Below are 27,540 nucleotides of genomic sequence, written 5' to 3'. Positions count from 1 at the left end.
CCTCTGGTCACTATGTGAAAACATCATAAATGTGATCCTGAAGCAATTTACTTGGACTTCTTTCAATTTAGTAAACCATATTCGCTGCTCACAATGTGGCCTTCTCTACACTGGGGAGACCAAACACAGACTAGCTGACCACTCTGCGGATCACCTCCATTCAGTCCGCAAGCGTGACCCCAAGCTTCCAGCTGCCTGTTATTTTAATTCTCCACCTTGATCACACTCTAACCTTTCTGTCCTTGGCCTGCTATAGTGTTCCAATGAAACTCACTGCAAGCTCAGGGAACAGCACCTCATCTTTCGACCGGGCACTTTGTAGCCTTCTGGACTCATTCAGTTCAATAATGTGTTTTTGTTATTTGTTTCTTTTCTGGCTTTTTTTTTTCTCTCTTGTTTCTCTCTTATTTCCTTAACTTTACGTCTGGATGGCAGTTATCCTGCCATTCACACCTCCTCTAGACACATCTTTTGTGTCCCATTACCGTTCCAATTGGTCTTGCACCATGAAACCTTTTATCATTTAATCTCTCCTGCTCTCTACCCTGTCACAGATCTTTCCTTTTGTTCTTTTCCCCACCGTCCCTCTTTCATTTGCTCAAAACCTATTACATGTCTAACTTTTCACAGTTCTGATGAAAGGTCACAGATCTGAAATGTTAACTCATTTTCTCTCTCCACAGATGCTTCCAGAACTGCTGAGGATTTTCAATATTTTCTGTTTTTATTCCTGAAGATCTTCTCTGTTCAGACCTTGCTCAGACTTAGTAATTAATCCTATAATAGCTCAGCTGTTAACTGAAATCTCTAGTGCTCTACTGAGTCAAAAAATCCAATGAGGTCCTAGGTTCAGTTTCTAGTCTGTGCTGAATTAACTCAACTCAGTTGGAGTGGTTGTATGGTGTTAAAAGCTGCACATCCTTCCTTGATTTTCAGGGCTTTACTGCCCCTTTTAACCTCTCGTACCTCCTTGGATGCTGCAGCGACTGTTGTGGGACGACCTTAAGAGCAGACCTCCTTAAGGAGCTGTAAGTGAAGGTCACCGGAGGAAGTGATGTCATGTCACACATGACCAGGGAGTTATGGGTGGAGCCCGGCAGAGTGAGATGTGTTTAGATGTGGCTCATGCTGTGACTGTTTGTATATATGTTCTAGTTAAGTTATAATAAAACCCCATGTTTTCTTCGGATATTACTTGTACTCCTGTGAATCTTACAGTAGTTCACATATCAAAGGAACAATAATATTATAAGGTGACAACGTTTGGGATATATCTTTCTGAAGACCACCAAAAATTGCATCGTGGCAACATTTGACTTTTTCTGAAGAACACACTAAGAGGGAACAAAGAATAGCCGATTGCCTACTTGGAGTGGTTGAAGATCCTGGAAAGCAGCTAACAGGAGAGCCCACAACAATGCAGTGAGCTAGGACCACAGACAAGACTCTGGGAGGTATTGAAACTCTGTGAGTACAGCAGGCAATTTGCCAGGGGATCAGAGCTTTCAAATAATCTGGCAGGAGGTTGAAAAACTTGAAGGGCAATAGCTGAAGCCATTACTGTTTTAGTTTTCCCAGTTATTTTGCTTCATGGGTGGAGCCTAAGCTGAAGAGAGGGAAGAATCCAACAGCACCACTGGAAGTGCACAGCTCAGTGAAATAGTTTGGTTGTGGCAGCAGCCAGTACTGAAAGGTGCAACTGGCTGCAGAAGTTAAAAAAACGGTGTTAAAAAGATGAACCAGCATGTGTAAACAAAGAGCTACTCCATTGGACATGGGCTTACTATCACCTGCAGAGTTGCTGTTTGGAAGGCAGGTAAGAACTACCCTGCCCATTCATCATCTCTCTAAGTTTTCCACAGTAAAGGATATACTTCTGTCTAAACAAGGGAAGATGAAGGCATCGTATGACAGGCAAGCAGGACCAGAATTAGCTCAATTGCGGGTAGGACAGAAGGTCAGAGTCCTCAATCATGCGTTGGAAACTTGGTATCCTGCAGAGGTTATGAGGATATGGAACCAGCCCAGATCGTATGAGGTCCAGACACCCAATGGTGCAATTCTTAGACGGAACTGAAGTCAACTCAGAGAGCTGTACGACAACACTACATGTGACAACCTTGTGGCATCACGGACACGATCAAAAACAAAGGACTGGATCTTGTTGTCCCCCCGACGTTGTGATCCATGGCGGCAGGGGGCGTAAAGATGTGTCGGAAGAGGCTGGCCACTGGCCTCGACACTGGGGGGCCTGGACCTATCCTCCCAGCGGTGGGGAGGCTCCATGACGACCCCCCCCCCCCCCACCGCTAGGCAACAAGACCTGAATTTAAATATGTAAATTAATAGAATGAATACATTTAAATGGATTTACTTTCAATCTTTCGGACCCGCATCGATCTTCGGTGCGGCAGCCGGCACTCCCGCACCTTCAATTCCCCGTCCAGGGAAAGGCGATGTGACACTGGTGGGGAGGGGGGAGGAGTTAATACTTTCTGTGGGGGGGAAGAGACAGGGTCAAATAAACGTAAAGGGTGTAGACAATGGTGGGAAGGGATGAGCTCTAAACTTTGTGCAGTCTGGGGGGCAAAGGTCACATTTAAAAGGTAAGTTTTTTGGGGGGGGAAGGGCAAATAATTAATGTAAATGTTATTGGGAAGTGGGAAAGAGGTGTTAGAAATATATTGTTCATTTTTTGGGAGCATACTTCTTTAAAAAGTTTAAATGTGCCAGCAGGGCTGGCTGCCCTTTAAAAATGGTGTCAGCGCCTGCTCACAGGCAGCTGACACAATTGCTGGGGACAGACAGCCCACCCCCTCCACATGATTGGGGCCGGGGGGGGGGTGGGGGGTAGTGTACTTCCCCAGCTTTTTAAATGAGCCACCGCAATGGAGAACATGGCGGCTCTTTGGCTTGCAACTTGTGCAGTTTGAGCTTGCCGCTGATCTTAGCGGTGGGCTCTTAAAATCCAGCCCAAGGGGTCTGAAGATGAATGTACAGAGGCTATGAACACTGAAGGAGAACATAGCAAAGAGGGTTCTGAGTTACTAGAGTCTCAGAGGAGTCATCAAGGCGAGCTCAGCTCTGGGAAGAGGTTGATGATAACAAGATCGGGACGAATAAGCAAAGCTCTTCTACGTTTTAGAGAGTGTTAAACTTACTCACTTGGAAATAGCGTTTTATTTTAATCATGCATAGTTAGTCCAAACCATAGCATCATTGCTTATTGTACATTTTTTTAATCTTTGGTAAAAACGGCTTGTTGTAGGACGACCTGAATAGTGGATCACCTTAAGAAGCTGTAAGGTCACCGGAGGAAGTGATGTCGCATCACACATGACCAGGGAGTTATGGGTGAAGCCCAGCAGAGTAAGAAGTGTTTAGATGTGGCTTGTGCAGTAACTCTTTGTATATATATATCTAGATGCTCTGGTTAATTTATAATAAAAACCCACATTTTCTTTGGATATTACTTGTAGTCCTGTGAGTCTTACAGTAGACCGCACACCAAAGGAACAAGTAATATTGCGACAATCCAGATAGAATTTTCCTTGTTGGTAGCAGCAGGCTTCCTCTTGCTCGTGAGAACCCTAACTCCCCCAAAATGGATTAGGGTCAGGATTGTGAATGGAAATCTGACCCCAATTTTCCTGGGGAAGGAAGAGTGAAATCAAAGCCCAGGAATGAAACCTGGGACCTTTTGATTTGTTCTATTAAATTGGTTAATACTTTAAATAGGAAATCACAGGACTGGGGGGAAAGAAAAACAATTGACATGCTTCTCACTGGTTCCAAAGTTCAAAAATACAATATTGTACACTATCACATACCCTCAATCATTTCTTTTCCCAAAAAACTATCCAGTCTCACACTGTTGAATTCACTGATGCCACCTACCTCCCCAATCAGTCTATTCTTTACTTATAAGAGCAAAATACTACGGATGCTGGAGCTCTGAAATGAGAATGGAAAGTGCTGGAAATACTCAGCAGGCCTGGCAACATCTGTGGAGAGAGCAACTATTTAGCACTCCATTTGCATTCTGTTCCATAACATCTGTCATTTAATCTCTCCCCCCCTCTGTCCTATCATAGTCCTTCCTTCTTGTTCTTCTTCACCCCCTCCCCCCTTTCACTTGCTCAAAGACTTACATTTCTAACTTTTGCCAGTTCTGATGAAGGGTCACTGACCTGAAACGTTAACTCTGTTTTTCTCTCTCCACAGATGCTGCCAGACCTGCTGAGTATTTCCGGCACTTTCTCTTCTTATTCCACATATTTGCCACACCCCAAGGCATTAGCTAAACCTGCTTGATAATGAGGATAGTACTGAGGGAGTGCTGCACTTCAGTGGTCTGTCTTTCAGTCTGTCCTGGCTGCCCTCTTAGGTGGATGTAAAAGATCCCTTGGCAATATCTCAAGAAAAGCAGGGAAGTTCTCTCAGTGCCTTGGCTTACATTTATTCCTAAACTAACATCACTAAAACAGATTATCAGGTCACTTATTCTCATTCCTGTTTATGGGATCTTTCTATGTATAAATTAACTGCCATGTCTGCCTACATTCCAACAGTGACTATAATGCAAAAGTACTTCAATGACTGCAAAGCATTTTGGGACATCCTGAATCATCAAATGCACCATTTTTATTATAAGGTTTTTCTTTCTATTAGGGTTTAGTTGATTTACACTCCTTGGAATCTTGAAAATTTAGATAAGATTTCCGTGACGCGTGTTTCTTTGAGTATAAATTCCCAGCTTCCTTACTGCTTCTTCATTGCTGAAGTGCCTAATCTTCAGTAGCAGTTTAGTTCTCCTCTGTGCACTCTTGTCCACTGTAGCACATGACTCGAACTGTATACAGTACCAGGCCATGAGAGAGCCGAATTGACTCTTGTTTATTGTTTTTTCTTCATACATGGAACAGGATATACTGTCACAAAAGAAAACTAGTTCTTATTTTAAAGTAATGTTACCATCAGTAAAGTACGGAAGGTCCTCCTCAGGGAACTCCTCTTTGCTGACGATGCTGCATTAACATCTCACACTGAAGAGTGTCTGCAGAGACTCATTGAAAGGATTGCGGCTGCCTGCAACGAATTTGGCCTAATCATTAGTCTCAAGAAAACGAACATCATGGGACAGGACGTCAGAAATGCTCCATCCATCAATATCGGCGACCATGCTCTGGAAGTGGTTCAAGAGTTCACCTACCCAGGTTCAACTATCGCCAGTAACCTGCCTCTCGATGCAGAAATCAACAAGCGCATGGGAAAGGCGTCTGCTGCTATGTCCAGACTGGCCAAGAGAATGTGGGAAAATGGCGCACTGACACGGAACACAAAAGTCCGAGTGTATCAAGCCTGTGTCCTCAGTACCTTGCTCTACGGCAGCGAGGCCTGGACAACGTATGCCAGCCAAGAGTGACTTCTCAATTCATTCCATCTTCGTTGCCTCCGGAGAATACTTGGCATCAGGTGGCAGGACCATATCTCCAATGCACAAGTCCTCGAGGCGGCCAACATCCCCAGCATATACACCCTACTAAGCCAGCGGCGCCTGAGATGGCTTGGCCATGTGAGCCGCATAGAAGATGGCAGGATCCCCAAGGACACATTGTACAGCGAGCTCGTCACTGGTATCAGACCCACTGGCTGTCCATGTCTCCGCTTTAAAGACGTCTGCAAATGTGACATGAAGTCCTTTGATCACAAGTCATGGGAGTCAGTTGCCAGTGATCGCCAGAGCTGGCGGACAGCCATAAAGGCGGGGATAAAGAGAGGCGAGTCGAAGAGACTTAGCTGCTGGCAGGAAAAAAGACAGAAGCGCAAGGGGAGAGCCAACTGTATAACAGCCCCGACAACCAATTTTATCTGCAGTGTCTATGGAAGATTCTGTCACTCAAGAATTGGCCTTTATAGCCACTCTAGGCACTGCTTCACAAACCACTGACCACCTCCAGGCGCTTACCCATTGTCTCTCGAGACAAAGAGGCCAAAGAAGAAGAAGACTACCATCATAATTATTAAAGCCACCCTTTGTGAAAACTAACATTTGGAGATTAGCTAAAGGAAATGAGTCCCAAAAATTTGACTTCCCGATTTCCTTCACTCCACCATTGGTGGCCTTGCCTTCAGCTGCCGAGACCCAAGCTTTGGAATTTCCACCCTAAATCTCTCCACTGTTCTTCCTCTTTCTCCTCCTTTAAGTCACGTCTTAAAACCTACCTCTTTGATCAAGCTTTTGGAGCCCTGTTCTAATATGTGACTTGCTGTCAAATTCTGTCTAATAACGCTCCTGTGAAGTGTTTTACTACATTGGAGATGCTACATATAAATGTAAGTTATTGTTAAGCTGATTTAGTACCAATTAGAGTCTTTAATGTCAGTACTGAGCAAATTCAGATGTAGGAAAGATTTTCTTAAAATATACTGCAATCACAACTATTTTATCTACCCTTATGTTAAAGAAAATCAGGCCAATGTGGATTTTTGCCTTTTGACAGTCAACTGATGTTCAAAGCTCAATGGTTGAGCTTCGACTATTTCTCAGTTATCCATGAGGTTATCTTAAACAATAAAAATGCTGGGGAGGCCAAATGTACGAAGTGATCAATCATTGCATCCCAGCAAGGTCAACAAAATGGAATCCATCATTATAAATAGCCTCAATGCTTCTCCCTCCCACATCAAGCGAAAATCTTTCTAAATGACAGCTCATCTGACCACTTTATTCAATTCCACTAACTCAATGCATTGTTCCATTCTGTCTGATTTACAGCTGTAATGATTCACAATGAAGAACCAGTCAACATCTTTCTCAAAGATATTTGTCACTAATACATATACCAGATCAATTGCTAGAAGAATTTGTAAACTAAAAGAGAGGGAAACTGAGTGGTATGGTGAATTAAACACGGCCTTTTCATTTCTGAGACTAGAATTCAAATACAATCCCTACTCTATGAACCACCCTCCTGGAATGTGGAATACATAAACCAGAGGGACATTTTAAGCTGAGGCAAGAACATTTAAAAGTGAACTAGAGAAACAATCGAAGAACAAAATATTAAGGGGGAAGTACAAGGAAATGGAGTTAGAGTACATGGTTCAGTAGAGCTCATACTGTCACAGCAATGATGAGCCAAAAGTCTCCTTCTGTGCCAAAATTTCAATAATTCACATTTGTGTTAGGCTGTGTAGCACAAAGATTCTTTACGTATGTCTCTTCCCCATGAACACTTGATAGGCATTTCTGCTGTCATCAAAGGTGGGGACGGTGTAGTGGTGAAATGGTAATTTCAAGTTCGTGATTAAAAAGTGTTGTTGAAATGTCTTACTTGTTATTTTTCTCTTCTAATAGTGGGCAGGTGGGTTGAATCTTAGAATGGCCCCTATAAAGAGGGTATTAGAAGTCATCCTGCAATCTTGCGCCCATCTGTCTCTAGGGGCAGCCAGAAACTGCGTACACTTCCTGGTTGTGGTAATTTTTGAAGTGGCTTAGGTTTTGACCTCTCAGAGATCCTATTCTTGCTTAGCACTATTCAGTTTACTCAGTGGATGCCCCTTTCAGGATACCACTGTATGTCTTTATTTAGAGGAAGAGGCAGAGGAGTGGGAACTGTTGAATGCCAGGCAACATTGCAGGAGGAGGGCTCCTATCCACATATACCCAACCAACCAACTTCATTAGCCACAGTGCAATCATTTAGTACTTACTGGCTTAAACCATGAAGGATACTGTGACTGATTTATGTGACAGTCAGGTTGTCATGATGCTGCCAATGTCAGTGTAGGTAACAGCCATTTTTAACCATTTTGCTTCATCTTTTTCCATTGGACCAGTAGGGGCAATTGTAATATTAGTCAATCTACAATGCATTGCCATATAAGTCAGGTGACTGATGCATTGTTTGCCAGAGTAATTTCCATCACTTTCCCCACAGGTAAGACAGGCCAAGGGGAGCGACCAAGGAGGTTTTTAAAAATTCTTTCATGGGATGTGGGCGTCGCAGGCCAGGCCAGCATTTATTGCCCATCCCTAATTGCCCTTGAACTGAGTGGCTTGCTAGGCCATTTCAAGGGCATGTAAGAGTCAACCACATTGCTGTGGATCTAGAGTCACATGTAGGCCAGACCAGGTAAGGACAGCAGATTTCCTTCCCTAAAGGACATTAGTGAACCAGATGGGTTTTTACAACAATTGACAATGGTTTCATGGCCATCATTAGACTAGCTTTAAATTCCAGATTTATTAATTGAATTCAAATTCCACCTTCTGCTTTGGTAGGATTCGAACCCATGTCCCCAGAGCAATACCTGGGTCTCTGGGTTACTAGTCCAGTGACAATACCAGTATGCCACTGCCTCCCCATTCGTCATTCACGTCATTCACCCCGATTTTAGGGTGCGGTGTTCGTGATTCACGGTGTGTGGTGCCCATTGGAAACAGTATCAGCAGTGCCACCAGAGGTGGAACCCTGGACCTTAGGTAAGTGAGACAGGGCCGCCTGGGGCAGTCCGGAAGACTCCGGTGAGGGGGTTGGAGGATGGTCATGCAGTCCAGGGGGAGGGTGGTCCCGGGGATTAAAGTGGTTCCTGGCGGGTTCCTCCATGGGCCACAGATTGCCCATGGAGGAGGGACCCTCCCACCCCCCAAACCCACAGGCTGTTAATAGGCCACTTAAGGGCCTTAATTAGCCTCTAAGGCAGGAAGGCCATTGTCATCCCATCCTGCCCTTGGGAAGATCGCTAGGTGACAGGGCATCCGCCCCCTGCCACCCGTTGTAATACACCATGCCCCCGCCACCCCCCCCCCCCCACTGCCTCAGGGTGCCAGATAAAATCCTGGCCACATTTCACACCCACCACACCACATCCCCATTTCAAACTTTCCCTTTAGTTCTATTGGTACTTTATATGGGGGATGAATCACTGGTTTCATCGCTGGGTCAATAGTGACGTGATACTCAAAATCTTCAAAGCATCCAACTGTCTCATCAAAACACACTGGATACCTTTGTTCCAGATCTTCTTTACTTCTGATTGGAAGGCACTATTCAATGGGTGTACTGTCTTCAACACTCAGTGTCGCCTCCTTCACCTCATGGTTTACTGAGATAATATGCAGCTCTTTGCAGCTGTTCAACCCCAGGATAGCAGGACCATCTGTTTCAGTGACATAAAACATACAGTTAATATCCTTTCCTTTGTGTGACCCTCTGATTTAGGTTGTTGCTAGCTGTTGAATCTCAGTTCCCCCGTATGCTGTTAGCATGACATTGTTCAGTTTCAGGGCACCTTTCCTTGGATAGCCATTTCTTCCAAATTTTCAAGAAAGATCTTCTAGTATAGTCTGAGCGGATGATGTTACTCTGCGCTCCAGTACCAATCTTCACCTTCAGATCTATCATTGTGGGCTTATTTCTCATCCTCTTCCTGATCTGAATAGTCCTGAGAATTTCTTTTCTCTGGGAACTGATGCATTCAGACATTTCATGCAATTGTATGGTTCCTATGTCTATCATATTCTTAAACCCATTGTCATCTTCCAGGGTGTGGATATTTTGGTTTCTTTCACTTACTCATTCGCCCTGTTACTCTGGCTCTGGTGACTCGTCTACCACCTTCATCCCTTGTTTGCACATCTTTTCCCAGTGATTGGTCATTCCGCAAGCTCTGCAGATTGATCCATATGTGGAACATTTCCTTCTGTCTGTCAATTCATGTGGTCATTCACATCTCCTGCACGTCTTCCTCTCTGTTCAGTGTCCATTCTTTTGTTGTTGTTTCACTGCATCAACCCTGCTACATTTCTCTTGGCTTAACTGAAGGATAGCTGTTTGGGTAGTGAGTGTCTTCATCTGTCTGCTTGTGGCTTCTTGTGCTCTGGCAGTATCTACAGCCTGCGATATTGTGAGCTTGTCCTTTCCAATTAGAGTTTTCTCTGCTTCAGGATGTGCAGAACCCCAAATTAGCTATCAGCCTTTCATTTGTGTCCTTAAATTTACAATTCTGGCTGCATTTTTCAATCTCGTTACAAAATTGTAACTAGTCTCACCTAGTTCCTGTCTGGGGCCTTGAAATTCATATCGGTATAGCCGATGATTTGATTTTGGCTGGAGGTGGGTGCTAAATCTTTCAAAAATTTTGTCTGGGTTTCTGCTGTCTTCTTCACTCAGCACCCAGCTGTTAAATAAATGTAATCCTTTTTCTCTTGCCCACAGAAGGATATAGCTGGCCTTCTCCTCTTCGCTAGTGCCTATTAGGAAACTACTGAATGTCAATCTGCACTTTTGTTTAAACTTCTCAATGCCTCTATGACATCATCAGCTTCCCAATTCGTTATGGGCTGTAGCTGTGCATTCCGTGCTGTGCCGGCCAACATGTCGTTTTTCGTTTTCCCACAATTCAAAAGTGTTTTTTTTTCTCTCTCTCTGGAACTAATTTGGGTCAGATTTCCCAATCTATGTCAGCCTTAAATTCATTTGCACTGTTTTAGGTTTACTCATAGACAATCGCTGCCATCATTTTATGTCCCCTGGTTGTTTCTGGTTCCCATATGTTGGAAATAATCACACTTAAGACTTGGAAAGGCTGAAGCTCTTTGTTTAATCATTCAGCTTTCATAGTCTCTGGTATAGAACTGCCGTAGGCTGGTGTCCTGTCACACGTCACATGACTCTCTAGTGAAGCCGTAAATGTGGCCCCCTGGGACTCTTACACATAACAATTAGTTCCTAGCTAATTAGTTCCTAGCACTTTACAGATAGTATCACAATACATAACAGCTGGATATGTCCTGCTTATATTGCAGAGCAAGTGGAACTGCAGCTAATGCCCCATACATATACAAGACTATGTAATTTTCTGTGTTTCTGTGTATTGTACGTTGCAATAGCTGAGCATTTTTCAAAACTGCCCTCTTTTCTGTCCTCTGTTGGGGAGGTGTAACTAAAGTTCAATAATGGCTGCTTGCTGTGAGTCCACGTGTAAGTCTACACAGAAACATGGCAACGAGATGGGGAGGATGAGAGACTGGCTAGTAGGACATTAGAATAGTTGACTCTGGAGGTGACAAAGGCATGGATAAAGCTGCTGGCAGAAAATGGGTTGAGGTAGGGGTGCAGGAAGGAGGTGGATGTAGGCAGTCTGTGTAATGTAGAAGATAGCGGGTTGGAAGCTCAACTCAGAGTCATAGAGTCATAGAGTTATATAGCACAGAAACAGGCCCTTTGGCCCATCGTGTCTGTGCCGGCCATCAAGCACCTACCTATTCTAGTCCCATTTTCCAGCACTTGGCCCATAGCCTTGTATGTAATGGCATTTCAAGTGCTCATTTAAATACTTCTTAAATGTTATGAGGGTTCCTGTCTCTACCACCCCTTCAGGCAGTGTATTCCAGATTCCAACCACCCTCTGGATGAAAACATTTTTCCTCAAATCCTCTCTAAACCTCCTGCCCTTTACCTTAAATCTATGCCCCCTGGTTATTGATCCCTCTGCTAAGGGAAAAAGTCCATTCCTATCTAACCTATCAATGCCCCTTATAATTTTGTATACCTCAATTATGTCCACCCTCATCCTTCTCTGTTCTAAGGAAAACAACCCGAGCCTTTTCAGTCTCTCTTCATAGCTGAAATGCTCCAGCCCAAGCAACATCCTGGTGAATCTCCTCTGCACCCTCTCCAATGCAATCACATCCTTCCTATAATGTGGTGCCTTGAACTGTTCACAGTATTCCAACTGTGGCCTAACTAGCATTTTATACAGCTCCATCATAACCTCCCTGCTCTTATATTCTATGCTTCGGCTAATACAGGCAAGTACCCCATATGCCTTCCTAACCACCTTATCTACCTGTGCTGCTGCCTTCAGTGATCTATGGACCAGTACACCAAGATCCCTCTGACCTTCTGTACTTCCTAGGGTGCTACCATCCCTTATATTCCCTTGCCTTGTTAGTCCTCCCAAAATGCATCACCTCACACTTCTCAGGATTAAATTCGATTTGCCACAGCCCCGGCCATCTTACCAGCCATCTATATCGTCCTGTAATCTAAGGCTTTCCTCTTCACTACTTACGACACCACCAATTTTCGTGTCATCTGCGAACTTACTTATCATACCTCCTATATTCACATCTAAATCATTAATGTACACTACAAACAGCAAGGGTCCCAGCACCGATCCCTGCGATACTCCACTGGTCACAGGCTTCCACTTGCAAAAACAACCCTCGACCATTATCCTCTGCCTCCTGCCACTAAGTCAATTTTGGATCCAATTTGCCAAATTACCCTGGATCCCATGGGCTCTTACCTTCTTAACCAATCTCCCATGCAGGACCTTATCAAAAGCCTTACTGAAGTCCATGTAGACTACATCAACTGTTTTACCCTCATCTACACACCTAGTCACCTCCTCGAAAAATTCAATCAAGTTAGTTAAACATGATTTCCCCATGACAAAGCCGTGTCAACCAGGACGCTGAGATTGTGAATGATCTGGTTGAGCCTGAGACAGTGCTGGGGAGGGATGATGGAGCTGATGGCAATGGTATGACATTTGTGCCAGTAACTGAAGCTGATGGTTTCTCTCTTTTCAATATTTGTCATTCATCTCCCTAGCCACTGTCTTAGGCTGAACCAAGCTGTTCACAACCTTAGTGTCTTTTTCAACCCTAAGCTGTGCTTCTGACCCCATATTCTCTAAAGCACAAAAACCATGAGCTTCCATCTCTGTAATATCACCTGCTTTCACCTCTGCATGGGTTGCTGAAACACTCATTCATGCCTTTGTCACTTTAACTCAATATTCAGAGCTTGTGTGCCTGGATATCTGTCCTCCACCCTCCATTATCTAAGCTTATTTAAAACTCAGCTGCCTGTAACTTATCCCTTTATACAGAATTTTCTTTTCCAATTACTCGTGTGCTTCTTTGACTTGTCCTGGGAATATAAGAATTGCTAGATGAATAAAGGCCAAGTTCTATCTCATTCGTCTTCTACTATCCTGGTATTTGCATGATAAAATGACAATGAAGTTGCTAACTCATCATAGCAATCTATCTCTATCAATTAGCGTACAGCAGACCCAGACATGACATGAGAAACACCCATGGAGGGTGTTTAGGAAGCATAGGTCCAAAGTCACCAGGTCCTTCCAAGCATGTTACACTTACCACATATCATAGAAACATAAAAACGTAGAAAATAGGAGCAGGAGCAGGCCATTCGGCCCTTCGGGCCTGCTCCACCATTCAAAAAAGATCATGGCTGATCGTCTAATTCAGTACCCTGTTCCCACTTTAACCCCATTTCTCTTGATCCCTTTGGCATTAAGAAATATATCTATCTCCTTCTTGAATATATTTAATGACTTGGCCTCCACTGCCTTCTGCGGTAGAGAATTCCACAGGTTCACCACCCTCTGGGTGAAGGAATTTCTCCTCATCTTAGTTCTAAATGGCATACCCCATATTCTGAGACTGTGACCCCTAGTTCTGGACTTCCCAGCCATTGGGAACATCCTCCCTGCATCTAGCCTGTCTAGTCCTGTTAGAATTTTATAGGTTTCTATGAGATCCCCTCTCATTCTTCTAAACTCTAGTGAATATAGGCCTAGTCGACCCAATCTCTCCTCATACGTCAATCCTGCCATCCCAGAATCAACCTAGTAAATCTTCTATGCACTCCCCCCATGGCAAGAACATCCTTCCTTAGATAAGGAGACCAAAGCTGCACACAATACTCCAGATGAGGTCTCACCAAGGCCCTGTATAACTGCAGTAAGACATCCTTGCTCCTGTACTCAAATCCTCCTGCAATGAAGGCCAACATACCATTTGCCTTCCTAACTGCTTGCCGCACCTGTGCTTACTTTCAGCGACTGGTGTACAAGGACACCCAGGTCTCGTTGCACCTCCCCCTTTCCCAAATCTATCACCATTCAGATAATAATCTGCCTTTCTGTTTTTGCAACCAAAATTGGATAACTGCACATTTATCAACGTTATGCTGCATCTGCCATGCATTTGTCCACTCACCCAACTTGTCCAAATCACACTGGAGCATCTTTGCATCCTCCTCACAGCTCATATTCCAACCCCCCCCCCCACCCCCCCCACCCCCCCCACCCCAGCTTTGTGTCATCTGCAAACTTGGAAATGTTACATTTAGTTCCCTCACCGAAGTCATTAATATATATTGTGAATAGCTGGGGCCCAAGCACTGATCCCTGCGGTACCCCACTAGTCACTGCCAGCCACCTGGAAAAAGGCCGGTTTATTCCTCCTCTCTGTTTCCTGTCTGTCAACCAATTCTCAATCCATGCCAGTATATTACCCCCAATCCCATGTGCTTTAATTATGCACACTAACCTCTTATGTGGGACCTTATCAAAAGAAAAAACAAAGAAAATTACAGCACAGGAACAGGCCCTTCGGCCCTGCAAGCCAGCGCCGATCCAGATCCTCTATCTAAATCTGTCGCCTATTTTCTAAGGGTCTGTATCTCTTTGCTTCCTGCCCATTCATGTATCTGTCTAGATACATCTTAAAAGACGCTATCGTGCCCGCGTCTACCACCTCCGCTGGCAACGCGTTCCAGGCACCCGCCTTCTGAAAATCCAAATACACCACATACACTGGTTCTCTCAAATCTATTCTACTAGTTACATCCTCAAAAAACTCCAGTAGATTTGTTACGCATGATTTGCCTTTCGTAAACCTATGCTGACTTTGTCCAATCCCGTTTATGCTTGCCAGGTTTTCTGCTATCACATCCTTTATAATAGACTCTAGCATTTTCCCCACTACTGATGTAAGTCTAAATGTAATTCCCTGTGTTTTTCTCTCACTCCTTTTTTAAATAGTGGGGTTACATTTGCCACTCTCCAATGGTGTCATTCTCAAAATACTCATATACTTTATCCTGGTTTGCAACTTGTATTATGAATAATGTAAATAAACTGACCCATGGAATGTTAACACTATTCACACATTCAGTCCTCTGAGGCACAAATTGCATCAAAAGAGGAAAATCAGCCCCTGGATATCCTATGTGAAAGGATTCTAAGCCCCAGCAATAGTTCCCTCGTTGTGATGAGCACAAGGCTCTCTGAAAAAGAATCCAACCAGAATTAATTTGTGCTGCACTTTAACAATCATTGCACTTAACAAGTAATAACAGGAACAATTTTAGGAAATTGCGCTCCTGTCAGGACAAAATCTCATGGGGAGCACAACTACCATTTCCCTCTGCCAGCAGGTGAGGCCCCTAAACAGAAGCACAATTCAAGCATCTCTGCTCTACTGTATTTACACACTTACCAGCAGTACAAGTATCACTGGGCCCTGATAGATGTAGTCCATATATTTCCCTGGTGCTTTTCCAAACCAGCATCTGCAAACATCAAGATTTGTATTAATTGCCACTGGCTTTGTTCCAGCACAATCACTGTGTTGGCAGTCTGAGTTATTCAGATGATTTACAAGCAGCAATTTAAAAATAAAATGACACAAAGTTGAAGGCAATGACAGAGAAAAAGAATTGCTAATCATTTTCTGCATTGTAACTTATGTAAGCACCTTAATATTCCCATGTACTTCAATTACAGAAGAGAGACTTTCTTAGGTACTTTGTAATGCTTCAAATAAATCCTCTTGACCTTACAGTTACAAAGCTGGTTAAAAAATGTTGATATTAGACTCATTAGCAACTAAACATTATGCAAAGCTCCCTAATAGCCTAATTGGTGAAAGCACCACCTGGTTTTGGGTTTAGCCAGAAGGTTCCCCGTCTGGGCTGTTAGATGATGTACGTCAGGGCAGCAGTTGGGTTACTATGCTTGACCTACATACATTTGGGTTGAGCAGGAGAGAAGTCAGCCAGGGACCCTGCTCCTGGCCCCTGCTAGAAAGCTCTCATGTGTGCATGGTGCGTGGCAAATAGGATTGAGTACAGTTGTGGTGACCACCATGGTCAGCCTGACACTACTGTCTGGGTTCACACATAAAACATCAGAAGTTGGGTGAGATACCATGGAACCAACCCCAAGTAAGAGACAGTAACAAGAAGAAAACTACGTAAGAGAAAGAAAAGCTGATGATGCGAAAATCACACAATCATTCATTAAATGAGCAGTTGGAATTTAAGTACCAGATCACATCTACAAGATGTTTGCTTTTCCTAATATTTGACCAATCTCACTGGACAGATCACATTCCAATCAGATTTCTTTTCATATTAAGTTGGCCATTTCAATTTAGTGATGTTTGGCTTCTCTTGAGTAGGACTGGAACAAGGAAACATTTAGCTGAGAAACCACAAATAACAATGCTACTATTTAACCTTTTCCCTATTTTAGAGGTTTGAGGAAGGAAGAGGACATGAAGCAAAGCTCCCTAATAGCCTAATTGGTGAAAGCATCACCTGGTTTTAAAAGGTGTGCTGGAAAGATTGCCACTGTACATATTGGATTCCCTAACCTCCTCGCTTTGTCTCTACAAAAGAGAGGAATGCAAAATCTTGGAAATAATTTGATGCTTTATTCATTGCTCTCCCCTCCTTTTCTGAAGGTTCTGATTCCTTGCTAGGTATGGTCCCATGGGCATTGTCTGCCTTAATGTTGTTCATAGTATCTTGTTGTGGAAAAATTGGCTGCTACATTTACCTTCATAACAATAGTGTCTATATTTCAAAAGTACATCATTAGACATGAAGTACTTTGGGATGTCGAGGATGTGAAAGCCAATAATTCCTCCTTCCTTCCTTTCCTCAAACAGTTATTTATCCATTTTTTAATGTCAGAGTTCCCCATTCTCTGCCAAAATCTTGAACTTGTTGAGAGTGGTTTGGTTTTCTAGGAAGGGTGCCTGAGGCCAGGGCCATTGGAAATAGTTTGATAATTAATGGCAAGAGTTGGTATGCTGGAGGGGTGAGATCAAAATGGGCTGAAGAGCCTTCTTTACAAAACAACTTACATAGTGCCATTAATGTAGAAAAATGTCACAAGGGCCTTCTTAGAGTGGTATTCAGAAAAAAAAGTTACATGTAGAAACTTAGATAAGAAGCATAGCCACATAGGCAAGGCACTGGAGGAAATCTGGTGCAAGGTGAAAATAAATATTTTATATTTTCAACAAAATAGCCATATGTGCTGTGGCGACACCCAACACCTCTCTTGACCCATCCAGTGCCTTTGCACTTCCAGAATGCTTAATCAACATTTAGTCTTTTTTGAGCAACAATTTCTTCCAGCAGACATTGGAAAGACCAAAACCATCATTTGTGGCCCCACCACAAACTCGTCGCCTTTACCAATGATTCTATCCCCCTTCGAGACCACTGTCTCAGGTTGAACCAGACTGTTCACAACTTTGATTTTTGTAGCCAAATTTGCTGCCGATACAAAGATCGGTGGGAAAGTGAGTTGTGAGGACACAGAGTCTGCAAAAGGGATATAGATAGGTTAAGTGAGTGGCCAAAAACTTGGCAGATGGAATATGATGTGGGAAAATGTGAGTTTATCCACTTTGGTAGGAAGAATAGAAAAGAAAAATATTATTTAAATAGAGAGCGACTACAAAATGTTGCAGTATAGAGGGATCTGGGTGTTCTTGTATATGAATCACAAAAAGTTAGCATGCAGGTACAGCAAGTAATTAGGAAGCTTAATGGAATATTGGCATTTATTGCAAGGGGGAATGGAGTATAAAAGTAGGGAAGTCTTGCTGCAACTGTACAGGGCATTGGTGAGACCACATCTAGAGTACTGCATACAATTTTGGTCTCCTTATTCAAGGAGGGATATGCTTGCATTGGAGGCAGTTTAGAGAAGGTTCACTAGGTTGATTCCTGGGGTGAAGGGGATGTCTTATGAAGAAAGGTTGAGCAGGTTGAGCCTATACTCACTGGAGTTTAGAGGAATGAGAGCTGATCTTATTGAAACATATGAAATTTTGAGGGGGCTTGACAGTGTAGATACTGAGATATTTCCCCTCATGAGGATATCAAGAACTGGGGGCACATTTCAAAATAAGGGGTCTCCCATTGTCATGCAGACCACCCTCTCCCCCACCTGCCAAGAATGAGGCATATTAATTTTGTCATATGAACATTGATTTGAAAACTGTTGCTGAAATGAAGAAACGACTTGTTTAAAAAAAAACAGGCCCTTCACTGGAAAGACGTTTGCATATTAACAGATGGTGCTTGTGGAGACAAAGGGGTTACTTCCCTTATCCAATTTAACCCATAATGGACTTTGAGCACCAGACACTGAAGGTGAGGGAGCTCAAATTTCAGGATGGCTGCTGGGATGGCCAAATCCAAAAACAGACGTGGTCAGACCAGCTGGTCACGTGACTAGCCTGCTTGGCAACCTGGTTTTTCTGAATTGTACAAACAATTTGAACTCAGAGACTGTAGATGCTCCTGGACTGAAGAAAACCTCTCGGGTCTGGCTCTCCCTCTCTTTCTCATGGAACTCCAAATCCCCTGAAGACACATGAACCCAAGAGAGAAAGGTTTCCTACAGCGAACAAGGTTTAAGAAGAATACTGGGCCCCAACAAAGAGCTAGATCTACCTACAATCAAGGACTCTACAGTGAGCTCGAAGAACCGTAACAAAAACCCTCTTCAGAGATTTCCTCAAACAATACCACTTTATTTTCTTCTGCTCTTTTCTGTCTCTATCTGCATGTCTGTATCGCGCATGCATGCTCACGTGGGCGCGTCGTGTATCCGTAGGCATCAAGCGAATTAGAGTTTAAGTTTAAGAAATTTCAACCTTTCTTCTTTAAACCTAAGAAAACCTGTTTTTGCTGGTTTCTTTGTCTTATAATTGGAAGGCACTGAAAAAGGATTCGCCAAGGGGGAGCTAAAAACAGTGTGTTTAAATTAAACCCTGTTACGGTAAGACCAGTTGAAGGCTGAGAGGGAACCCTAGACCCCTTTCTCACCTGGTTGCAACACCCATTTAAGACAGAGATGAGGAGGAATTTTTCCTCTCATGGGTTCATTAATCTTTGAAATTCTCTACCCCAGAGAGCAGTGGAGGCTGGGTGATTGAAGATATTCAAGGATGAGTTAGACAGATTTTTGATCTACAAGGGAGTCAAGGGTTATGGGGAACAGGCAGTAAAATAGAGTTGAAGCCACGATCAGATCAGCCATGATCTTATTGATTGGCAGAGCAGGCCTGAGGGGCCGAATGGCCTATTCCTGCTCCTATCTCTTATGTTCTTATTTGACCCTGGGCTGATCTTCTAATCCCATCACAAAGACCACTTCCGTAATATCACCTTCGCCCTGCACCTCAGCACTCAGCTGCAGAAATTCTGATCCTTGCCTTTATCACCTCTGGACTAGACTGTTCCAATATTCTCCTGCCCTGCCTTCCATTCTTAATATTCTGTTTGCTTTAGCTCATCCAAAATTCTATTGCCCCTATACTGTCCTGCACTAAGACCTGCTCCTTCATCATCCCTGTGCTTTCTGGTATACATTAGCTCCCACTTCTCCAATTAAAAATTCTCATTGCTTGAGTTTAAATCCCTTGAATGACCTTTGCTCTCCCTATCTCTGTAACCTGCTCTATATCTTTCCATCCCCCCAGAACTATCTATTCTAACTTCTGCCTCTTGAGCATCGCCTCACTCTTCACCCCACCAATGGTAGCTGCGCTTTTAGCCATCTAGACCCCACACTCTGGAATTTTCTCCCTAAATACCTCTCCATCTCTCTCTTTTTAAGACTCTTTGTGAAACCCATATCTTTGAGCATGCTTTTGGTCACCCCTCCTAATATCTACTTCTCTACCATTAAACCCGATCCTGACTGTGAGATGTAGCTCCATAACAACAGGTGTATAACCAAAAGTAATGAAATGCGTGGAGTGCAGTAAGATGTTTTGATGATGTGAGGTACTACATAAATCCAGGTTTTTACATTTTTGGCAACAATCTTTGCAAAATACTGCTATCTCTTCTCAGTAATTTCAGACGACGGTATGTTTGAATATATGTATGCATGTGCATGCATCTATAAATGTACATTTGTGTGTAGATGTGAATATATATTTGTATATATACATATATATTTGTATCTGCGAATGTATATATGTATCATTGACACTGGGTTAAAGTCTTGGTCCAACCTGTTGAACAGTATTGAGGGAGCACATTCAATACAAGGACTGCAGCAGTTTAAGAAGGTGGCTCAACAAAACCTTAAGGGCAACTAGGGATAGACAATAAATGCCGCATCTCAAGAATTAATATATTTAAAAAATGTGTGTCACTCTGTGTAAGCATGCATATATATATTTGTTATATATGTGGCTATGTGAATGTATATATGAGTATAAATAAATACAAGTATACATGTATGTGTCCATGTATGTTCACGTGTGTCTGTGTGATGGAGGCAGGGGATCAGTTTCCTGTTCAAACTGAAATCAACTCATCAAGAGCCAAGCAAGGAAGGGCAGATTATATGCGTTCCAGTCAAGCTGGAATTTTGACAGTCTGGCTGTTTTCAAAAAGAGGCAAGCACATATTATCAACACTGACATTAGCTGCCCTGATGGAAATTTTGGAACTAAGCCATAGAGATTAGGAAGAGCTCAGGTTAATTGCTGATGTGTGTTGAGCTAACTAATCTCAGTCAGCATGCACACTCTTCTGATACTCAAGGCCCCAACAGGATCAGCATTATGCTGTTCTTTGTGGGTGGAGGCATTTATCCATTAGTGGAGTCCTTGATTCTTCAGTATTTTCCCTGTGGGGTCCCCACAAGATATGAATCGTGATACGAGAGCCCAGATGTCCTTGGATGTCCGGCTGCTGAGCCATCATAACTTCATGAGAAAAGCAATGGATTTATATGCATAAACAAAGTTTCCACAATAATTACAACAAAGCAATGGCAAGTAGTGGGAGGAAATTCAGGGTCCTTGGTTATAGACGATATTTTTATTTTGCAATTAGATTAGAGTAAATTGTTCCAGTTAAAGAGCCAGTACCAACCAGCACAGGCTTTCTTCTATCATGGAAACTTTTATGATTCTACACAACAGATGGGATTTTCCATCTCAGCGCTCCTGGTGCTCACTGAGAGTAAGTGTCAGGAAAAGTGTCAGTTCCAGCCCAATGATTTTCTGATCACTCATTTTAATGATCAAAATACTTACACTCAGGGAGATACATAGATATATCTTGTAAATATTAATAGTTAGGAATATCCTGTAACTACTGACACTCAGAAACATCAGCCAGAATTTTCCCAGCCCATTGGAGACGGCTGGGAGGCAGGAGGGCTGCCAAATGTGGGGGAAGGCATTCACAGGGGAGCCCAACGTCTTCCCATCACCATGTCATATTGCCAGCAGCAGGAAAGGGCCACTTCCCGCCTCCCCAGGACTTTTGTACATGTCAGGAGGGGGCGCCTCCACTTCGGGAGACCACCCAGTGAAACCTGATGACTTCCCAGCGAGCTCCAGCGTAACATCCCTCCTTCAGAGGCACTCCATGGCTCACGGAGGGGGCCCTGGTGGCAATGGCTGCACTTGCGGCAATGGTGCAGCCAGTGCTTCATGAACCCACCCCCTCCTGCCCTGATCCTTCCCCAACCCAACTTACCTGTGTCCAAGGGTGCCTAATCATTGAAGCACCCTCTCCCTGGAGCTGCAGCCTTGGCAATGGCCACTGCTAGCCTTCTGATTCAGCTGTCAGCATTGGGGGCGGGCCACCGTCCTTAATTGGATGGCAGTTCTGGCAGCAGCCTCTTAATTGGCTACCAGTGGGAATATGCTCCCCAGGTCCTGCCACCGGCTGAAGTGGGATTGCCTCTCTCTCTTGGCTCAGATGGCAGGACTTCCCAGCTAACGACAAAATGCAGCCCATCCTGTAAATATGGGCACATAGTCAGGAATGTCCTGGAAATACTGACAGTCACCCAAGAACATCTTGAGAAGACTGACAATTAACCAAGGTCATCCTGTAAGTACTGACACTCACTCAGGAAGAGACACTAAATACTGACACTTACCCAGAAACATCCTGTAAATACTGACACTTACACAGGAACATCCGGTAAATACTGGCACTCACTAAGGAACATCCTTTAAATTCTGACTCTCACCAAGGAATATCCTATAAATTCTGACAGGTAGGAACATCCTGTAGATACTGACACTAACTCGAAAATTTCCTGTAGATACTGATGCCCAAACAGGGATGTTCTGTAAATGCTGACACTCACTCAGGAACATCTGTAAATGTTGCCGCTAACCTAGGAATCTCCTGTAAATACTGGCACACACCCAGGGAGGGCAATTTCAGGATTTTGACCCAGCAACAATAAAGTGTCATGCTAGGCCCCCACCTGCCAAGAATGAGGCACATTAATTTTGTCATGAACATTGAATTTAAACTGTTACTGGAGTGAAGAAAGGACTTGTTGAACAGATCAGCCGCAGCTGGAAAAGACATTTACATATTAACAGATGGCGATTGAAACGACAAAGGACCATTCCCTAACACACTTAACCCACAATGGACCTTGATCACCAGGTACTGTGTGTAAGAGGAGTATTCCAGAGACTGCTAAGGTGATACAATCCAAGACGTGGTCAGACCAGTTAGTCACATGACTAACCTGCTTGGCAACCTGGGGTTTTCTGAATTGTACAAACAGTTTGAACTGAAAGTTTTTGTTTGCTGCTGGACTAAGAAGATCTCTCCTGTCTGCTCCCATCTCTTTCTCACAAGCCTCTGAATCCACTAAAGACTCATGAACCCCAAGAGAGAAAAGTCTCTGACAGTGAACAAGGTTTAAGAAGAATACTGGGCCCCAATGAAAAGTAAGATCTATCTAAAATCAAGGGCTCTACAGTGAGCTCGAAGAACCGTAACAAAATCTCTTCTGATATTGCCTCAAACCTTTCCGCTTTATTATTCTTCTGCTCTTTTCTGTCTCTATTTGCATGTGTATTGCATATGCATGCTAGCGTGGGGGTGTCGTGTATCCGTAGGCGTCAACTGAATTAGAGTTTAAGTTTAAGTTTCAGAAATTTCAACCTTTCTTCTTTAAACCTAAGAAAGCCTGTTTGTGCTGGTTTCTTTGTCTTATAATTGGAAAGCAGTGAACAAGGATTCACCAAGGGGAAACTAAAAGCACGGTGTGTTTAAAATTGAACTCTGTTACGGTAAGACCAGGTGAAGGCTGAGAGGGACCCCCAGACTCCTTTCTCACCTAGTCGTAAGAGAAATTTGGGTGCTAGCATCTGGAAATGACCCACAGACAACAAAAGAAATTGGAAGTGGGAAGCCAAATTGTTCCCAATCAAAAAAAAGAGCAAGATTTCAATACAGGTTTTCTTGTGGCTGTGTAAACTTGAATACTAACATGTCTGCGACTGAAGCAAGTAGCTCTCCAAGCCAGGGTGAAGTAACTTGGGATAAGCTAAAAGCAGTGTCTATGGAGGAGTTGAGAAAAATGGCTGAGCAATGTGGGAACACTGTACATGGCAAGGCTAGGAAGTCTGAACTCCTAAGACTAGTGGCCAACCATTTTTCCCTTGAATCTAAAGAGACAGAAACAGAATTAGAAGCAGATCCAGACAGTGTACTGCTGGCAAAGATACAATTGGAACAAAGGAAACTTGAATTAGAGGAGAGGGAGAAAGAAAAAGCCTTCCAGAAGGAACGTGAAGAAAAAGACAGAAGAATGAATGAGAGAGAGAGGAGAGAGACAGAGAGAAAGAATATTCTGGAAGGAATGTGAAGAGAGAGAGCTGAAGCGGCTTGAGTTAACCAGGAGGCAGCAGAGTAACACCAGTGAAAGCATGGCCAATTTGGAGGAGCATAATTCAGGGCTAGGTAGAGAATTGTTAAAACTAGCTCAACTAATTCCAAAATTCAATGAGGAAGATGTAGAAGGGTTTTTTGTGTCCTTTGAGAAACTGGCAAGGCAGCTAAAATGGCCAGCTGAGACCTGGCCTCTTTTACAACAAGCAAGCTAACTGGAAAACCCCAGGAGGTTTATTCTCTGTTGCCAGATGAGAGTTCATTAAATTATGAACTGACCAAAAATGCTATCCTCAGGGCATATGAATTAGTATCCAAAGTCTATCGCCAAAACTTTAGAACCCTCGAAAAGCAAGTTAATGAAACATATCTGGAGTTTGAAAGAAGTAAGCAGCTGGCTTTTGACCAGTGGCTGAGGGCTCTTAAAGCGCAACCCAGCTATGAGAATCTCAGAGAAGTAATTCTGTTAGAGGAATTTAAACACTCTCTCCTACTCTCAATAAAGACCCATGTAGAGGAGCAGCGGGTCCAGAGAGCCCGGCATGCGGCCGTTCTGGCCGATGAGTTTGCTTTAATTTATAAGTAGGTTTCCCAGGGGAAAACCTTTCTTAGTTACCCTCACAAATCTGAAGAGGACAAAGGATATGAAGGTGATTGGAGCCCAAGCAGTCCTGGGAGAGAAAGGAAAGCAGGAGACAGAGGGGACCCTGCTCTAGCCAAAAAGGAAGGCGCTATGAGCAAAAGTGAGACCCAGAGATAAAGGCCTGCTACCTGACCCGAACCTGATGGGACCCGACGACATGTTTCGGGTTCGGGTCAGATCGGGCCGTGCCCAGGTCGGGTCGGGTCAGGTCGGGCCGGACACACAAAGTAAGTGCTCTGCTGGTAAATATTAAAAATAAAAAACTTACCTGAGTTGGGAGTTCGGGACGAAACTGAGTCTGCGCAGTGAGTGAGTGACGTCACTATGACATCACCACGCATGCGCTGCAGCTTCGTGGAGCTTCCCAGTCGGAAGGTAAGTAAAGGGATGGTCGGGTTGGGCTCGGGTCGGGCCGACTGGGGTGGGGCTTGGGTCGGGCTCGGGTCGGGTCGGGCTTGGGGCGAAATCGGAGGGGCTCGGGCCAGGTCGGGCTTGGGCCTGCTGTGGATCGGTCGGGTTCGGGTTGGGTTCTTTTCCCCACCTGAGCAGGCCTTTACCCGGAGACCTGTGTGCTTCCATTGTAATAAAGCAGGGCATTTAAAAGCTGACTATTGGAAATTAATGGGGAAACCCCGTAGGGATAACCAGCACACATCTGCTCAGTGAAGATGGGGACCTGATGCAAAGCACAGCAGAACAAGCTGTGGCTTTAACTACAGTAAGAATGCAACCCAGGAAGCGTACTACCGCAAGTGTAGGAAAATTTAATAGGATTCCTGAAGGTTATCAGGGTTTTGTGACTGAAGGGAAAGTAACCCGATACTCCTCGAGTGGGCCAAGCCAGCCCATAGTATTTCTTAGGGGCACAGAGGCCGCCAGATCCGTTTTACTGGGAAAAGGCCTGTCCTTTCCCCCAGAGAGTGCAGTGAACACCAAAATGGTGGTGAATGGTATTGGAGGGTAATGTATGCCTGTACCTGTACACCGGGTGCATCTGGAGTGCGACCTAGGTTCGGGACTGGTGACTGTTGGGATTGTCTCTAGTTTGCCTGTGGGTGGGGTTGACCTGCTCCGAGGTAATGATCTAGCGGGGGTGAAGGTAGTAGCCCCCCAGTAATGAAGAAAGACTGCAGGAGGTCAGAGAGACAGGACCGTGGCAGGAGACGGACCCCTGCCGTTTCCCGAATGTGTAGTGGATCAGGCCATGATCAAACGGGCTCCCCCAGAGGAGGTTGAATTAGCACTGCAGGCAGATGACCATGAGGTCTGTCTGTCTGAGACTTTCTTTGGAAAGTTAGGAGACCCAGGGAATGAATTAAATGGATTTTCCCTAGATGAAGCTAACAAGCCGACCCAGTATTGCGAGAGTTAGCACAGGCTGCCCAGTCTGAAAGTGAAGCAGAGGGCCTCCTTGATTGCTACTATTTAAAGAATGAGGTACTGATGAGGAAATGGAGTTCTCCTCACAGACTTGAGAGCAAGGAGTGGACAGTAGTTCACCAGTTAGTGGTGCCACAGAGGCACCGGAGAGAAATATTAAGAAGGGCCACAAGACTACAATAACTGTACATGCCGGTATATGAAAAACCAAAGTCCGCATAAGACAGCAGATTGATTGGTCGAAACGCCACAAAGATGTGGTGGAGTACTGCAGAAGTTGCCACATGTGCCAGGTTGAGGGGAAACCCCAACCTACAGTGAAACCTGTACCCCTAAGTCCTGTACCAGTGTTAGGAGGAAACTCCAGCAGAGGGCTGTGAACTGTAAGCGACCCCCGTCGAGAACAAAAGGGGACAGGCGGGCACAAGGCTGACAAACGTTTAGAAAGAGAAGGGGAAAAAGTGACCAAGAGGGCAGGTTGAAGGAAGTCAGGGAGGAATCCAAGAGGAAAACCCCTTCTGTCCAGTCAGCCAACCCCGAAAAATGTGAAATATTAGACCCCACATCCTCCTATGTAAGTGCAGACACTAGAGGAACCCCACCAGAGCTGCTAACAACATTTACAGGAACCTGCAGAGACAAAGAAAGACCTCTAGGGGGCAGAGAAACCATGAGGGAGATGCCTCATCTAGTTGAAGTGTCACAGGGAAGTGTAGTAGGGTCTGCATAAATACTTGCAGGCAGGAGTGTCCTCTGGGACAAAGGGGAGATTAGCAAAGAATCCTCTCCCACAGTCAGAACCAAAGAAAACCACCCATTCCCCAAAGTCAAAAGCCTTTGCATGACTCAGCAAAGCACTCAAAGAGAGTTCAGGATAGACCCGTCCACTACTGAATCTCCTGAAGAAAAAAATATACCTCAGCAGGAACAAAGACCCTAGGCAGCCATGGAAATGGGAAAATGGAAGAGAAATTTCCCCAAAAAAGAACCACATGTTTACTGGGATGCCAAAAGTGGGTGGGGGGGGGGGGGGTGGTGGTGTGCAGTTTTAATAAGTTTTAGGATTTGTGAATGAATGAGAGAAATGCATGTTTTTTTTCTGTATCTTACATTTTCTCTCAACCCTTTTAATGAAATGAGCCTTTTCTCAAATCTCATTTTATTCCGCTGGGTGAGAAGGTGTCATGCTAGGCACCCACCTGCCAAGAATGAGGCACATTAATTTTGTCATGAACATTGATTTTAAACTGTTACTGGAATGCAGAAAGAACTTATTAAACAGATCAGTCGTGGCTGGAAAAGACATTTGCATATTAACAGATGGTGGTTGGAAATGACAAAGGGCCATTCCCTGGCACGTTCAACCCACAATGGATATTGATCACCCGGAACTTTGTGTAAGAGGAGCATTCCAGAGGCTGCAAAGTTGATACAATCCAAGATGTGGTCAGACCAGTTAGTTGCATGACTAATTTGCTGGGCAACCTGGGGTTTTCTGAACAAAGTGACTCCTGACAATGCAGCGCCTCGCTGACATCATCAGAGTGGGCCAAGCTGTGCACATGCACAGCTACATCTTGCCAGGACTAAGTGGCGTGTGCATGGATGACATCATCACGTATCAGCGCCGGGTCCATCTTCGCGCATGCACGATAAAGCATCATCGGTATCCAGCCCCTCACTCGGCTGGAGGAAGCGACTGAATGG

The 27,540-nt window shown here is 44.2% G+C and overlaps 1 protein-coding gene across 3 annotated transcripts in view; it reads right to left on the bottom strand.

Moving 5' to 3' along the window:
- The window catches only part of LOC137369834 (corticotropin-releasing factor receptor 2-like), a 292,805-nt gene that overhangs the window by 36,203 nt on the left and 229,062 nt on the right, over positions 1–27,540 (bottom strand). For all 3 annotated transcript variants that reach the window (XM_068031419.1, XM_068031420.1, XM_068031421.1), the window contains one exon: positions 15,329–15,401. In XM_068031419.1, coding sequence (XP_067887520.1) covers positions 15,329–15,401 — 73 coding nt within the window. The remainder of the gene's footprint in view (positions 1–15,328; positions 15,402–27,540) is intronic.

The sequence above is a fragment of the Heterodontus francisci genome, chromosome 5, assembly GCF_036365525.1.
Source record: "Heterodontus francisci isolate sHetFra1 chromosome 5, sHetFra1.hap1, whole genome shotgun sequence".
NCBI lineage: Eukaryota > Metazoa > Chordata > Chondrichthyes > Heterodontiformes > Heterodontidae > Heterodontus > Heterodontus francisci.
Note: the sequence above shows the minus strand (reverse complement) of the source record. Positions and strands in the feature narration are given on the sequence as shown.